The 16994-nt window shown below is 43.3% G+C and overlaps 1 protein-coding gene across 3 annotated transcripts; it reads left to right on the forward strand.

Moving 5' to 3' along the window:
- The first annotated feature begins 73 nt into the window (after positions 1 to 73).
- Positions 74 to 16937, forward strand: TEKT1 (tektin 1). 3 transcript variants are annotated; one of them, XM_007420885.3, is made up of 8 exons: positions 74 to 1983; positions 3261 to 3468; positions 5802 to 5967; positions 11153 to 11281; positions 11779 to 11922; positions 12406 to 12628; positions 14093 to 14289; positions 16773 to 16937. In XM_007420885.3, the coding sequence occupies exons 2-8, from the start codon at positions 3279 to 3281 to the stop codon at positions 16930 to 16932; spliced, it is 1209 nt and encodes a 402-aa protein (XP_007420947.1). In that variant the 5' UTR covers positions 74 to 1983; positions 3261 to 3278; the 3' UTR covers positions 16933 to 16937. The 3 variants fall into 3 exon arrangements, with proteins under 3 accessions (XP_007420947.1, XP_088008481.1, XP_025023881.1); XM_088152355.1 differs by having other exon boundaries at positions 74 to 1899; XM_025168113.2 differs by lacking the exon at positions 74 to 1983 and having other exon boundaries at positions 2609 to 3468.
- The last annotated feature ends 57 nt before the right edge of the window (positions 16938 to 16994 follow it).

A 16994-nucleotide genomic window follows, 5' to 3' on the forward strand; every position in this document is an offset into this window, starting at 1 on the left:
GTGGAAGCAGATAATACAACAGCATAAGTGTTGGAAATGGCTGATCCTTCCTGAAGGTGTGTGTTGAGCTTCAATGATGATTTATTAGATTTAATATAGCTGCCCATTCCAGTGGACTCTAAGAAGTGATAGATGCAAAAACGCATTCCTACAAATATTTTAAGCACCAGGCTTTTCCCCACCCAAAAAAATAACTCATATATGACCTTTTCAGCAATAATTTGGTGGGGGAAAGGGCAAATCCTTGTTTGTTCTTATGCTAAGGATATGTGTTAATGTTTACTACAATATTTGGGTCTTTCCCATCAAAGCAATCCTGGCTATTTCCAAGGCTCTCCTTTCATGAAGAGCTCATGCTCAGAAATATGCAAAAAAAAAAAAAAAATTCAAAATGTGGGAGATTGGAAATGTGTGTGTGGGGGAATTTATCGTTTATGATGGCAGACTGTTTTTGTGAAGAGAAAGCAGACCTTACTTAGCACAGCCAGTTGGGTCTGGAGGTTAAGGCGCTGGACTAGAATTGGGGAAATCGGAGCCTTGTCCTGTCTTAGGCTTGGAAGCCAGTGGGGTGACCCTGAGCCAGTCACTCCCTTCAGTGCTGGGAAGAAAGCAATGACAAACCATTTCCGAAAATGTTGCCCGGAAAGCTGCATGGAGTTACTCAGGTACTTGCCAGAATGCAAGAGTGACCTGAAAGCCCTTTCTTCCCCCTCCCATTAAAAGGAAAGTGAGGAGATATGATGGAAGCATGTAAAAGAATGAGAACCCCATTCTTTTTGAGTGGGTGGAGTTTCAGCCCGCCCTAGATTTTCAGGGGTGGGGGTACAGAAATAATTGAATTAATGTTGAGATTTTAAAAACTCATACTACTGTACTGGAAAGAATTAGTCTTGCTACCGGTTGTCCATCGAGCTAAGCGACGCTATCCCCGATGGGGGAAGCCCCCCAATCCGCCTTTTTCATTGGCTGTTTCGTTGATAGAACCACTAATTAGCCAATCACATGTTAGTGCGGCGAGACTCCCACCCTTGTTAACTTTTGTTTCAAAGTAGCGTGAGAACTCCGAAAACTGGTTAATTCAGTAACCCCGCTTAATGTGGAAAGTGTCAGTCACAGCAGTTACATTCACACGATATGCCAAACTCGGTGGTTGTTAACCTGATCTTGTTTTGCAAAGCCAAACTCTGGTCAGTGTATGATTCATTTAAGTGTGCAAATACAGAATATGGATCAACCCAGCAACTAAGCGAAGCGAAGTTTGGTTAAAGTAAGTAGACATGTTTGGGAACATAACCTCTGAAGAGAGGAGGCCCTGATGTTCCTGGCAGGACAACGGGGGCAGGACGGAATAAAAACACGCTTCAGAACTAAAGAAACGGTTACCTCCTAGTCTCCGGAAGCGTCCCTCTCATTCGGGCTGCTGCAAAAATCCGGAGTATGGCAAGCGAAGAGGTTTCTGATTCTGCTCGCTGGAGTCTGTTGGTCGTCCGGGTTTTTGCAGCCCAGATCTGGCAGTCCTACTAATATGCGCCGGCCACGGGCACACCTCTTCGTCCGCCACCTCAGAGGCGAGATCAGAGAAAAGGGTCCCCAACTTTCCGCGCTGCAGGGTTTGCGCCCACCACCACTTCGTCTGCACATCCATAGCGAACCAACCCGCCCAGGGGCTAAAGCTTCGATTCATTCGTTTAAAAAAAACTGCTGCCGACGGCTCCGGGTATTGGCTATAAGGATTCGCGTATTCAAATGTCCTGATCTCGCGCTTCTGTTGATTCATTCATTCATTCCTTTCTTTCTCTCCTCTACGGGTTTACAAAGAGGCAGCAGCCAATCACGGCCGCGTTCTACAGCGCCTGCCTCGTTGCCATAGGAGGCGTCGCCCCATTCCCATGGAAACAGGTTTGTTGATCCCGGTTTTCGCTCTTCTACGCCCCAATTGGAACTCGCGAACGGAGGAGCTGCTGTGGAGAGCGCCGCCAAAGGGTGGGTACCCAGGCTCGCGTGGGACGGCGAGCTCTGTTAATAACGGGGATAATGAATATTGCTTGAGATCCTCGTGCCCTCATGCACGTCAAATTTGGAGCAGCTCCTTTCCTGTCGTGCCTTTCTGGGGATTTTGCAAGAAGCTGCTGCAGTATCGAACGTGTGAAATCGACATTTGAAGTCGATCAGTTCTTGTATTTCTGGCTTAAGGCAGGGGTCTCCGGCCCCTCCCTGCTGTTTCTAGGGGCAGGCCATGGCCTGACTAGTTCCTCCCTCTTCGACCTGTTGCAAGGCCTTTATGCCTCTGACTGAATGTGTATTCATTTTCCTTTCGTGCATGTTTGATCTTCTTAATGCTTATTTCATCTCTATAACTTTCCAGTCGAGCAGGTTAAAGGACCGAGCAAAGCAATTTGTTTGAGCATTTAGGGACTTTTGGCTTGGGGAGATTGGACAGTGTGATGTAGGGTGGCCACTGGCTTTTCTGCATGAATTCACAGAAGAAGCTGTTTGGTCTACAGTATATGGCAGTTTCTCAACCTTGGCAGCTTGAAGATGGGTGGACTTCAACTCCCAGAATTCCCCAGCCAGCTGGCTGGGGAATTGTGGGAGTTGAAGTCCACCCATCTTCAAGCTGCCAAGGTTGAGAAACGCTGCCATACAACACCATAAGGTCATGATCATTGAGCCCTGATCTTTCTCAGTGCTCATCCTTGGAGGATGTCCTGAGCAGAAGAGAAGCATAGATTGAATAAATGAATTGATCAGAGGATGGGCCTAGTTTGGCATTTTAAATAAATGAAGAAGCAGTACATGTGCTCAGGCCTGGGGTCTTGAGTGAGTGAAGGGTCCCGTCTCCTGGCTGTGCTAGTGACTGCCGATTGTGATATTGTCAGAAGCTGCTGAGTATTTTAATTTTTGTATTTGTGATTGGAATTGTGTTTAATTTATTTTAAGACTGTTCACTGCCCAGAGTCACTTGGTGAGATGGACAGCTATACAAATTGAATAAATAAATAAAGAGCACCCAGACAGGGAGAATTCTGAAGATATGTATTCCATTGTAATAATTTTTGAAATAAAACGATAGGCCCACTCATTCTAGCTGTAGGTGGGAAGCCACCTTTATGCTTTAGGGAATGTACCTTTTAAGAAATCTACTTCTTTCAGTTCTCCCTGCTGCTTACCCAGATGGTTTTTTCCCTGTTTTCCAATTCTATTCCAATTCTATTTCCAACTGCTCAACTCTCCTCACTCAACTCCTGCTCCCTTCCCAGGATCTTCTGGATGCCATAATGGCCAAGCTGATGCAAGTACCCCCTAAGTTTCTACCCCCTGAATGGCACATTGCTAACAAGGTCCAGTACAGTAGTGCCGAGGCCCAGCGGTCTCGGTCGGAGCGCTTGGTGGATGAGAGCCAGCGGCTGGTGGATGAAATTGAGAGAACTACTCAGAAGACCCAGAGCGATGTCAACAAGAGAATAGGTGATTAATGCATTTATATGGACATATGTGTCTGTGTGTCTGAAAGTAGGTGGGGGAGTTTGCATAAGATGCTTGACCAGGTCACTTAAAGATCAAGTTGCTGTATCTGTACAACATGCAAAGCTTTGTGTTAAGTTTCATTAGGGCTTTTTTTTGGGGGGCGGGCGTAGTGTCTTGTGTCCATTTTATTAGTTTATGGTTGTAGTACACAAACCCAGAAAATAGGTCATGCATGGTGTATAAACTGAGTCATGTACTGTACATAAAGGCCTAGGCTTTAGTGATAGATGGAAGCCTTTTGTTTAGTTAACCTAGTTATCACAGTCTTACCCATTTAACAATCTATCTACTGTGAGAGCAAGCAGGAGTACCAAGAAAAGCAGTATTTTAAATAATCCAGAGTTTGAATACTAACAGTGAAGCTGCCTCATATCAAGGCAAACCACTTATCCATTTCGAAATAGGCTACCATGATGGGCCTCAGTTGTCCCAGGTTCGGTGCTAGAGTTTTTCTCAGCCCTTCCTCAAGATTCCAGGGTCCAATCCTGAAACTTTCCATATCCAAGATATAGCTGAACCCCAGCACTTCCTCAAGATTAGCAATATTTAAGCTTATACCTATTACTAGACAGAGAATACACGAGCGAAAAATAGAGACTCCGTTTCTTGAGACCTTATATATACTGATCCTGGAATTGTGCTGTGCATTGTAAGACTGGGCAGAGAATCTTTCTCTCTAGTATTCCATGCGTATGAGCTAAATAATGCTAGGTGACAGGTCTAGTTAACCTTGGCCAATTGTGAAAAGCTAAGCAGGGTCAGACTTGGTTAGCGCTTGGATAGGAGACCACCAGGATATCCCAGATTTTTCAGTTAGACTGGAATTTAAAAAAATTCTGGAAGAAGGTAATGGCATGTCTTTGTTCTTGCCAAGACAAGAGGATGGGTGTGCCCATGAAGTCTCCAAGGGTAAAAAGGTGACTGCTTGCTGTGTAAGGACTGCAGGAGACATGGCCAGTGATGTCTTCATGCACAGGAGTAGATGGAGCAAAAAGGACCCAATCTGAGAGGAGCTGAAGGGCAAAATAGGTACCTTAAGCATTTAAAAAATGGGAAAATTGGCTAGATATTGGAAGTTTTAAAAGGGCTGAAAAGGGGATGGTAAATCTCTGCAAGGCTTAAGATATCCATTTCACCCTTGAAACATCCAACCTCACCCCAAAATAGAAAGAATGGAATGAGGGTAATTGGAGCTTGCTGTGAGGCATCCTAAGGCACAGGTTTTGGCTTTGTTTGGTTGTTTTACTGTTTTATTGTTTTATGGTTATGTTTTATAGTTACTGGTTTTACTGTGATTGTGAGCCACCCAGAGTTGTTTAAGGTGGGCGTCCATACAAATCTTTTAAATAAATAAATACAAGTATCTGGCCCTGCCCGCCTTAGAGTGGCTGTGGGATCCAGGGACCATAAAAGGGAGCCTGAGAGGCTGCATGCCAGCTGGGGTTGCCCACCCCTGCTGAAGACATTTGATCTAGGGGGGTCACATTTATTTATATGTCTGTCTATTTATTTGTTCGTTCATTCTTTTTCTATTCTAAGGGCCATAGAGGGCACAGCTAGTTGTCCCATAACAATATGGAGGCTGCAGTGATGAATTTTTTGCCCGTGGGGGGAAGGGATTGGTGGTTTTTTAAACTGGAAAAAAATATGTTAACATGCCTATTTTACAGTGTCAGTTTTAAAAAAAACAAATATATTATGCTGCTCAAGAGTGCCATTTAATCACCACATTTTAGCAATACAATGTTGGGCTGCAAAAATGGACTTGGGGGAAGTGCATGCAGGACTCAGGTTGTCCACCCCTCTTCTAAACCAATAGGAAGCTCTTAAAGATTGAGCTGTGAGATGAATGTCCAGATATAGCAACTACCCCTTGCAGTGTATGGAGATTAACACTATGGTGGTATCCACACGAGATGCTTAATCAGGTAAGGTAAAGATGTAACAGCTGCATTTATAAAATGTGAGTTTACTCATTTACAGTTTTAGATTTTGTGGCTCACCATGGCATGCAAACCCAGACTTTTTGGTTAATTCATGATTCAATATAATTGTGCAACCCCAGAAAATGGGTTCATTCAATAAACTGTGTGGACTCAGCCTTTGAGTTGATGGCATCATTCACATCCACGTTGTCTGTTACGGGGGGCAATCAGATTCTCCCTTTCATGCAAAGCCCTGAGATCTAGCAGTTGCTGGCTGCTGGTACAGTTTCTGGGCTTGAATGCTGCATATCTCTACTTTGAGGTGATTGAGTATTCTCACTTCTGCAGAACAGAGACTTGAGGAAATAAAATTCTGGAAGCAGCAGTTGGATGAGAAACTTGACCAGCTTGTGAAGGAGACTGAAGTGCTTTTGTCATTCAAAACAAGGCTGGAAAAAGCTCTGGAGGGCTGCAGAGAACCACTTTTCACAGCACAGGAGTGTCTCTTAAACCGGTGAGAATCCAGTGAGGCATTATTTCTCTCTGGACTTCATTTTTTAGTTGCTGGAGGCAGGTGGGATGAACTTGTCTGAATGAAGAAACTGTGTAATGTCATCATGGTTGGTTAGCTGGGAGAAAAGGTCTTTGAGTCACTCATCTTAGTAGATAGTGGGAAAAAGTTATGAGAAGTAACTGGAAGCACTGGGTATATTTAGCCTGGAGGACTGTGCTAAGGATGGGAGGGGGCTGAGGATGGGAGGGGGCTACATGGTGCTGAGGACAGGAGGGGGCTACATGATGAAATTCCTTCAAGTATCTGAAGGGCTGTCATGTACAAGATGGGGAAGGCTTGTTCAGAGTTGTTCCACGTGACAGAACAAGAAACAACACGTTTAAATTAACTTCCTGAATTAACAATTTGTTAACCAGTGGAATTGGCTCCCATATGAAGTGGTGAGTTCTCCTTCAGTAAAGCTCTTCATCTGTCTAGTGCAGTGTTTCTCAACCTTGGCAATTTTAAGATGGGTGGACTTCAACTCCCAGAATTGCTGGCTGGGGAATTAGGGGAGTTGAAGTCCACCCATCTTAAAGTTGCCAAGGTTGAGGAACACTGCTCTAGTGGATCCTGCACTGAGCAGCAAGGGTTGAACTAGATGACCTCTAAGGTCACTTCTAACTCTGCTTCTGTAATAAATGACAAAATAGTACATTTCAGTTGGACATCAAATAAAATTCCCCAATGGTAAGAGCTGGTGGGCAGTGGAACAGACTGCCTGAAGAGATGGTGGACTTCTACACTGGGCATGTTTAAACAAAGGCTACTTGTCTGTCTGTTGGGGATGCTAAAATAGTGGATTTCTGCACTGGGCAGAGAGTTGGGCTAGAAGATCTCCAAGGTACCTTCCTACCATTTCCTTCTATCATGCTATGGTTCTATAGCTAGGTAGTAGAGCATCCGCTTTGCATGCAGAAGATCTTGGCCTAACCTCAATCTCGAAGAGCCGTTGTAACCAGTATATGAATACTAAACCAGATGGTTTGACTTGGTTTAAGGCAGATGCCTGGGTAGCATCTTTGCATCCATTGATTATGTTTGCACAACACATATGGCTACTGAATTAACTCACTTGTACGTTTGCACCATACATGAAATCCTAAACTAGCTTGATAAGTTGGGTTCACATTACATGCTAAGCCCCCTGCCCCATCATTAATACAAGGTTGGTATCTTGTGGAATTGTAATTGTATAACTGACCTGGCGAATCATGTTGTACAAACTGTGCCTCTGAATTTGAACACCAGTTAGAACATTGAGTCCACCCCCCTGGTAGTGTGGGAATATAAAGACAAATATACCCAACAGATGACTATCCTGCCTTTGCTTTAACACACCCAGTGAAAGGTAGCCCACAGTCTCTCCAGTTAAATGCTAAAATAATAAATATAAATATAAGATATAAATAATTATAAAGAGTTCATTGTTGAACTCTTCTCACTATTAGCAAGTCTTTCTTAATATTCAGCTAATATTCTTCATACTCTGACTTAAGCCCTATTATTCCATGTCCTGGGATACTAGAGAATAAGGGCTACGTAAAGCATTGGAAACATTGGGAATTCATTGGAAAGAAGTCCAAGGGGGTCCCAGCAGAAATATTGCCCATGCAAAGACATGCATATGCAACTGGGTAGCGACAGCCTTCAAAGCAGGTTCATAAGCCTTCCAAAGGTGCAGCCGCTTTAATGCTTGGGCTAAAATTGTTTTGCTCATTCCAGTGTGCCCTGCTTTATGCACCCTTAATGGTAAATGAGCCTAAGTCTAAGGAAGACCCACACAGCCTTTCTGAGACACTTTTTATGGAATTATGGATGCTACAAATGAAAAGCCATAGGAGTTTGCAGGATATTGAATTTTGCAGGAAGAGTAGCTGGCTCTATTTTATCGAGTATGGGGCTGAAGATCAGCCTCAAAAGACTCCCAGTCTGTATCATAAAGAGATAAAGAACTGACTCCCTGTAATAATATTGATAATAATTAAATTTAGTGGTTTAATTAAGAGCTATTTAATTATTATATTTAATTATTCTTTTTCTTCAAGTTTCCTCTCTGCTTCCTATTTTAGGGATTGTACCTACATTAGGCCTTTTCTCTCTATATGTGTTTTTTAAGTAGAAATGCCCTCCATCTAGCATCCATTTTACTATTTCCTGTTCAGCACAGCCGAGGAATTACTGCTGAATTGCCTCTTGATCAGCTTCTTCATGAGGGTGGGATAAAAAAACTGATTAATGCCCAGTTCATCAGTAATTTTCCCAATTATGTGACAGTAAGAAAAGGATAAAAGTTTGTTTTGAGGAACTATCAGCCTTGAAGGGAACAGTTGGTAAAAGGGCTTTACATGGCATTTTGGGAGGATTTGGGCCATGGAAAGTCTTGCTGAACAATACAGGATAGCTTTCTTCACCTGGGCACCTCCAAATGTATGGACTTTTAACTCCTATAATTTCCCAGCCTTTTTAGCTGTTGCTGAGAATTCTCCAGATTAAAGTCCATGCATTGAGGGAACACCAAAGATGATGAAAACTGGTATAAGTCTTCCTCCAATTGTGTCCAGCTCCTAGTAACAACATGAACACATTTATGTTGTTTTCCATGTTTGCCATTGTTTCTCTCTGGGATATTTTTTTAACTTTCCAGTCTAGCCTATTGCTCTAAGAATTTTTGCTGGTCTCCATTCTGATAAATACATACATACATACATACATACATACATACATACATACAAACCAGATCCAATCTATTTAGTTTTTTCAAGATCAGCTAGGGTGATATAACACTAGCTTTTACGCTGTATCTAATCATTCTCTAAGTCTTGTTTTCAGCTAATTCCACACAGGCAAATTTCCACAATATTAAAGAATACTGTTGCTTTCCACATATTTTTGTTCCAAGTTCTTAGAAGTTCCTCAGACCACAAGATAGATGCCAAAGAAAACATTTGGACTATGCAAACAGTTCAAAGTAGTTGGCTGTTTCTCCAGTGGAAACCTGCAGTCCTGGTGGAAATGGCTTATGAGCATTCACATACATATTCAGAAGACCAGGAAAGGACCCTGAAGCAGCTGTATCAAGCTCTCAAAAGATGCAGCCATCTTGAGATGCCCAGAATATGTTCAGGTTTTTTGGTTGTTTTGTGAAATGCACAGCCTTGAGATTCATAAACACATCCTGCTTGCCATGGCACAAAGACGCCCTACCAACTATTTCTGCAGGACTTGCTTCTCAGACCATAGCCTGCCTTTTATCACCAGCCCACTGTTGGGTCACACAGAGATCAGACTGAAGCTTTCTGGCATGACAGTAGTGTTTTCTTTGGTACTGTTGTACAAGTATTTCCAGGCATACATTCTAGGGTGCCTGGAAGAAAAGCCTTTGGAGGTCAGCAATCAGCTGGACTCCGTTTGGCTGATAGGTCTGCGGTGGGACCACCTCTTCCATCTGGTCACTGGGCTCTGCCCTTCCATGGCAATTTTGGCTGTGCTTGCAAGAGAGACTGACACCTCACTTGTGTAGCCTATTTCATTTGGTTTGGAGATAGGAATACTAACCGCATGTAAATCTCAATGCAGGTCTACCAGGAAGTTGGTATTTCCATTGGTAAAAGGAAGGTAGAACTTCACTTGGCAGAGTTTTTTTCCATTCTTGGTGGATGAAGTGAAGGAGTGGGTGGAAAGGAGCAGCTACAGATCTTGTCTCCCAAGGCACCAATGGTCTTATCTGGCTGGACTTGAAAGCACAGGCTGGTTTTTTTTTTTTAAAGTTTCACTATAATATGCACACACACACTGATGCTATAGGAAAATTGATCTCTTGAGAGGTTGATATTTTCATGGGTAGAATTTTTTAAAAATCTGTGATTATCTGCCCCCTAAGAAAATAAGTGGTCCACTCCCTGTGTGGTCCACCCTCTCACCATGATGTGCATGTAAATAAGGCAAAATACTTATGAAATAATGATACAATAGCTGAAACTCATTCAGGATAGCAGTTGGTTTTGGTTTTCCCACAGGTAGGTGACTCTAGTGGAAGGGGAAAGCACTGGTGTGAACCCAATAATTATTAACTGTGCCGGTTGCAGCCTTTCCTGAAGGAACTCTAGCTACAGTGATTCATACCCTTGTCATGCCCTGGTCTGATCAGTACCATGAACTTTACATGGAGTGGCCTCTGAAAACTATTCAGAAGCCACAACTGGTGCAAAGAGCCAGTTTGGTGTAGTGGTAAAGGTGCTGGACTACAAACTGAGAGACTGTAAGTTCTAGTCCTCCCTTAGGCATGAAAGCCAACTGAGTGACTTCGGGTCAGTCACTCTCTCTCCGCCCAACTCATCTCACAGGGCTGTTGTTTTGGGAAAAATAAAAGGCAAGAGCATTATGTATACTTCCTTGAGTTGTACAAAACTAATGCAGCAGCTTACATATAAGCAGGTGAGAGGCTTATATACTGTATCACACCTGTGATGTGGGCTTTGTGTTGGTTGCCAGTAGGCTTCTGAATACAGTTCAGAGCACTGATACTGACCTACAAAACTGTCTATGGTGTGACATCTTCTGGGTGGACATACTGTAAGTTCTTCCCCCACAGGAGATTTGGGGAAGAATGATAAATTAGTGTTTTTTTGTGACTGAGTTTGGAGCAGCCTCCCACCAGAGATCCAGAGAGTGCATTCACTCCTTCAAGAAAGTTCTGAAAACAGCTGTTCAGAAGAGCATTGGGGGACTGACATCTGGTCATGCCTATTTATATTAGTCTTAGTTCTGTTGTGGGTACTGTATATGATTCTACTGGTTTTGAATTATGTTGACTTTTGTGTTATGGTAATATGCTTAGATTTTAGTAGTGCACAGCTGTGAGTCCTTGGGAAGTATGGTGATATAAAATATAGTAAATAAATACATAAATAAATTCCTGCCCTGAAAATAACCCACATTACGTTGTTGTTGAGGTATGGTAAGAGGTAGGCTATGGTTGTTGTGATTTTTATATCAACTTTCTATGGATGGGCCTTTATTAAAAATAAAAAGAAAAATCAGACATCGATTGTTTGACAAACATTGATGTATCCCCAAAGTCAGGATTTCTTGATGTGCCAGAGGGAAAACCAAAAGGATGATTTTCTTTTTTTCTTTGTTTCAGGGAAAGGCGGGTTGGTATTGACTTGGTCCATGATGAAGTGGAACGGGAGCTGATTAAGGAAGTTGAGGTCTTCCAGGGGGTTGTTGCTTTGCTTGAACGCACACTGGAGCAAACCGATGAGCAACTCAGGTATAGGAAAAGCAAAAGGCTAAGGCAGGAAGGAAAAAAAAGAAAGCTGTGGAGATTCTGGAGATGATATGGGCAACAGGGAAGAGCAAAAAGTGTGATGCAGTATGAACTAAGGATGTTAATCCCATAGAGTCAAGGGAGGGTGGGAAGACATATGTACACAGTCTACTCTGCATGTAAAACTTCTCAGGTACAACTGAGTACATTGTTCACCTCATTTGCAGATAAGGAAATTGGGTGGACTGCATTTGACACATGCAGGAGGAAGATGAGCTGTTCTCATTCTACAGCAAAAATCAGAGAGATAAGAAGGCTTCTTTGCAAATGTGCTGTTCTGTTCCATGGAATTTGTGGCATGCACAGTACTGCTCTAATATATCCACTGTGCTGGATCAATATGAGTCCTATTATACTTAAAATGGATCTGCATTTTAAGACTGTATGGCTGGGCAGCTTTTTACTTGATCTCTCCCCAAAGGCTGTTTCTCCTCTTTCAGGCTTAATCGGTCAGCCAAATACAATCTTGAAAAGGACCTGAAGGATAAATTTACAGCCTTGACAATTGACAACTATTGCTCCAGTCTGACCAACAACTCATCTGATATTGGATATGTCCAAAATGTTGTGCAGGTTGATGAGAAGTAAGTGTCACATGGGGAACTCAGCGGGAGAACCAGGAGAACTTGTCCATAGGACACAGGGCCTCTTCTGTAACCCTGGTTCATTTCAACAAAGGCCAAATTTGGAAAGGACCTGAGCAGTAGATGGTGCCCCAGATGAGAATAGCATGAGGGAGGCTCATTTGGTTTCATGCTCCATCAAACACTTCTGCCACCTTTTCTCCTTTGTTGCCCCATAGAGCCATAACTAACTTTCAGAATACTTAATTGGTATTATATTCTTATTTCCTTCGTTTTTGATGACACGTGTAAAAAAAGGCAGGGCTTTGATTGCATGGTTGTGGCTGCCATCTTAACATTTTTGACAAACCCACCCCATGGTGGACACCCTTGATTATGATTCTTCCCCCCAGAACTTGAAAATTTCATGATGATTCCCATCCTTTCTCCTGATTCTGAATACTCAGAGCTGGATGCTGAGAGTTTTTTCTTGTTTTTGGACAGCTCAGTGACCCCTGAACAATGGATGGATTTCTCCAACACAAACGTTGAAAAAGCTGACAAGCAGCGGAACAATTCCCTGGCACTCAGAACCTTGATTGACAGCATTTTGTCCCAAACTGCAAGTGACATGCGCAAGCAAAACAGGACAGTGAACATTGCGTTCCAGAATAGGGTGAAGGAGACCAAGGATGCCAAGAACAAATTAGAAATACACCTGGCAAAGGTAGATATTGGAGGGGCACCCAACTTTGGAGTGGGAAGTAAAAAGAGAAAGAAGGAAAGAGGCACCCCTCCATCCTAGTCATAAGTTTTCATTTGCATCTAGCCATCATATCTTGAATGAGTTGTAATAGTGCCAGTTCTGCTAAAATCTGACTCAGTGCTCATATCTGATGCCATTTAGACGTGACCACAAAACTCTGACCCAAAGTCATCTTGCCAGGCTTCCAAATAATAATGCTCGGACTTGAGAAGGGAAGTAGCTATAGCTGTTTTCTGCCATTTTAAGAATTACTTTGATCTTTTAAACTTAACATAGGTATAAAATATTGATAGCCTTCTGATACACCCCAGAAAGCCTAAAAAAGGAGGGAGATTTGGAAAATCGTGTCTGTCAAGTCTCCCTCCACCCTCAAAATAATATTGATTTACTTATTACAGCTAATGAAAAGGTATCAGTCTTCGACAGAAAGTTTTCTTGTTTTAACCTTTGGCACCTCCAGAAGATGGGAGAAAAGCCCTTATAGGAATCAGCCAAGCAATACTCACTTACGTGGATCAAGGGATCAGCTTGTAACTGTGGTCCTGTGTATGCCCAATCTTGAGCTTTCAAAGGAAAGAAGACAGTTCCACAGTTGTCAGACACCAAGCTTTGTTTTCAGTGCTTTTCTGTACAAGTTCGACAACTTGTCAGCCTAGCTCAGGATTAACATCTGTTCAGGATCTTGGGCAGAAAACCCGTTTCCCAACTGAGTTGCAGCACTCCTGGGTTCCTGCATGCAGAGAAGCTGCTTGGAGTTGAATGAAAGGAATTGCTTTTTCTCTTTGGCAGACCACAGGATAGGTTTCCTCAACAGAAGCCTGGGTCATCAGCTAGGTCAGCCCAGCGAGGAGGTGCAGGTGCGCCTCCTCTGAACAAGCTTTAAACAGTTGTGGAAAAATTGTGAGGATGGATGGGAGAGAGTCAGGGAGTCTCTGCAGCAGTGTTTCTCAACCTTGGCAACTTTAAGGTGTGTGGACTTCAACTCCCAGAATTCCCCAGCCAGCTAATGCTGGCTGGGGAATTCTGGGAGTTGAAGCCCACACACCTTAAAGTTGCCAAGGTTGAGAAACACTGCTCTGCAGGCATTTCCTACTCAATGACCCCTTGACTTATCTCCCTTAAGTCTTTAAGAATCAAAGACTGAGTTTGCATAATAGGTTTAACTTGGTTACTGGATTAAAGCCATTTTCCAGGTTTGCTCAGTCCATTAAATCACAAACTAACCAAGCAGACTGCGTTCACACAAAATGCTAAACTAAAAACAAACTAACCCCAAAACCGTTTAAAAAGAATAAATCCCAAGCTTAAAATTAACTAAACTTGCCATGTCCTATATGGACAGCCATTAGACTTTCAAGTGACCTGATTGTGTAGTATGAACACAGCCAAAATGTGTTCCTCCCTTTGTTCTATGTGTATTTGAAGGTGATGGAGGAGATCAGCTCCCAGACAAAAAATATTGATGCCCTAAAGAAAGCCATCCTGGATAAGGAGGGGCCAGCCAAGGTGGCCCAAACTCGCCTGGAGACCCGGACTCATCGTCCAAATGTAGAGCTTTGCCGAGATGTGGTGCAGTATCGACTCATGCGGGAAGTGCAGGAAATCAACCATAATGTTCAGAGGCAAGTACAGCACAGAAACCACAGAGCTTGGTCCAATCCTGGGTTATCCCTGGGAATTAGTAACTTTCTGGGGTGAGGGTGGAGTGGGAAGCAGCGTGAGATCCCTGTTCTGCAAAAACTTTATGTTGGGTGGGTCACTGCATTTCACTTTGTGATCCTTTGGTTAGCCCATCTATTGCCTTAATTCTAGACCAAATTCTCCCTCTTCTGGTCAAGGATTTCAGTGGATTTGTGGAGAGATTTCTCTCCAGTGGAAATAAAGGTGGGGCTGTTTCATGGGGGCAGATCAGAGCACTTGGTGCTCTTCTATGGACAAAGAATTTAAGCAGAGGAGTCTTGATCCTAAGGCATCAATATGACCTAGTCTGGGAAAGCAAAGCATTCTGAGCCCTGGGAGTTAAGGAATGAGTTTTCTCCTTCAGCTTCTAGTTCTGGCTCTAAAGGGAAACTTAAGATACACACGCAATGCTACAAGGAATCCCAGCAATTCCAATGAGACCAGTTGAGACTGAGCAGGTGCTTCTAGCAGCTGAGTTGGGAGACATTTGCCTGTCTTTCTGGCAAGCAGGAATACATTATGCACAAGAGCAGACTGGTTACCCTTTACTGTAAAGTTCTGTTCATGCTACAAGCGTAGCGATATTGGGTAAAGACTTAGCAGATGCATTTGTACAATAGGCTAAGCTTGAGTAATACTAACCTTAGATATTTGTGGCTTGGCCTGTTGTACAAACTTAGTCTATGGATCAGTTTATCATTCAGTGTATTGCTTGTACCCAGAAAATGGATCCATTTGGTAGCCAGAGGAAGCATGCTGTGTAAATACAATCATTTACTGGGTTTCACAATGCCAGGCTAAAATGTGGTTGGCTAGTTTGTAGCTCATGACTACATTCATGCAATGTGCTTAATTCAGTTACTCAATTAACCATTTTCTGGGCTTGCACAATATATTGAACCATAACCTAATTGAACACTAAAACCATACTAAATGGCAAATTAATTAGGGCTTGTACATATATATGCAGCTGCTAGGTATCTAACAGACCTCGCTAAACACAGCAACCAAGACAGCTGGCTTAGTTCTGTAAACAATGGTTAAATAAACCATGGATTAACATATTAACTTTGCAACAGAGAAGCAGTGCCACCTTGCCCCCAAATCTCCCCAAAGTGTGGATTTCCAGCAATTTCTCCCTGGTAGAGTTAATTGTTTAGGCTGGTACTGATGGGAGTAGGTGGTCCTGAAGGCACAGCACCTGAGCAAGACATAAAAGATGCAGGCTGCTGCATTTTGGACCAAATGTAGTTTCTGAATACTCTTTAAGGGCAGCCCCCAGTAGACTGCATTACAGTAATCCAACTGAGTGGTGTTAATGCATGATTTACTGTAGCCAGGTCTCCATGGCTTCCACCTGCTGATTCAGCAGGAGCTAAGTCTAGAAACACCCCTAAGTTGTGAACCTGTTCCCTGACAGATTGTGCCTGCCCATCAAAGAGGAACTTGGTGGCAACAGGGGACCCTGATGTATCAACAGCAACTCCAACTTGCCAGGGTTCAACTTCAGTCTGTTCTCTCCCATCCAGACCCTGACAGCTTTCAAACACCAGGAAAGAGTATCTTCCCCCCAACCCCACAGCTCAGAGTGGCAGTGTACAATTGGGTACCCTAAACCATTGGATGACCTCTCCCAGTAGCTTCATAAAGATGTTAAAAAGCAGGGGGGATAGGACCGGCTCCTGTAGCACTTCACAAGTCAGAAGCCACTAGGCCATCCTCTCTTCCCTTACAACAGATTGGAACCATCCACTAAGGAAGGAGTGGAACCATAGTGAAATAACACTTTCTATCCCCTACACATGCAGGTGGTCCAAAAGCATACCATGGTTGATGGTATCATAACCCACCAAGAGGCCTATTAAGACCGGGAGGGGTGCATTTACCCCATCCAAGTCACAACATAGGTTATCCAAGAGAATGACTAATGCCATATCTTGGCCTGAACCCTGACTGGAAAGGGTCCAGATAATCTGCTTCCTCTAGGGTGCTGTGAAGTTGATCCATCACCAATTCTGTTTTTAGGGAAGGTTGTTGTCAGGTGGCAGAACACAAATGAGATAGCACCTATCTACTTCCTTGGAGGTTGCAGACCAAAAGGAGTCCCAGGTAACAGGGCAAGGCAAACTACGAAAGACTTAGTCCCTGTAGAATCAAGGCTACAGGAAATCCAAGGAGCATGTTCTCTGCAGGGAGATAATTAAGTGCCAACAAGACAAAGTATGATTGGGACTAAACCTGCTTTCCTTTCTGAAGATTTTGGACACCCATCTCTCATGACATACTAAAGTGTGAGCAGGGCCAGACCAGAGCTAATTACAATCAGAAGATTGTCTTGATTTGTTTGACTGAAAGCCCTAGAGAAGCTTGCCAAGCTCTAGAAGGCTGTGGCCTTCACCTTCTTTTTCTTCTGTTCCTTCCTTAGGCTGAATGACACATTAGCTCAGGCTGAAGCAGAACTGAAAGGCCTTAACCGCCGGCAGCTCTCCCTGGAGGAAGAGATTGAAGTCAAAGCAAACACCCTTTATATTGATGAAGTGCTCTGCATGCAGATGAGAGAGTCCATTTCCATCAATAACTTCTGATCCCACGATGCTGGCAGAATCTCTGCTTGGCTGGATCCCACAAATAGATCTTGGAATAGTAG

The sequence above is a fragment of the Python bivittatus genome, unplaced genomic scaffold (assembly GCF_059951505.1).
Source record: "Python bivittatus isolate LINGU-HERP-01145 unplaced genomic scaffold, Pbiv_v1 ctg000690_np1212, whole genome shotgun sequence".
In the NCBI taxonomy this organism is placed as follows: domain Eukaryota; kingdom Metazoa; phylum Chordata; class Lepidosauria; order Squamata; family Pythonidae; genus Python; species Python bivittatus.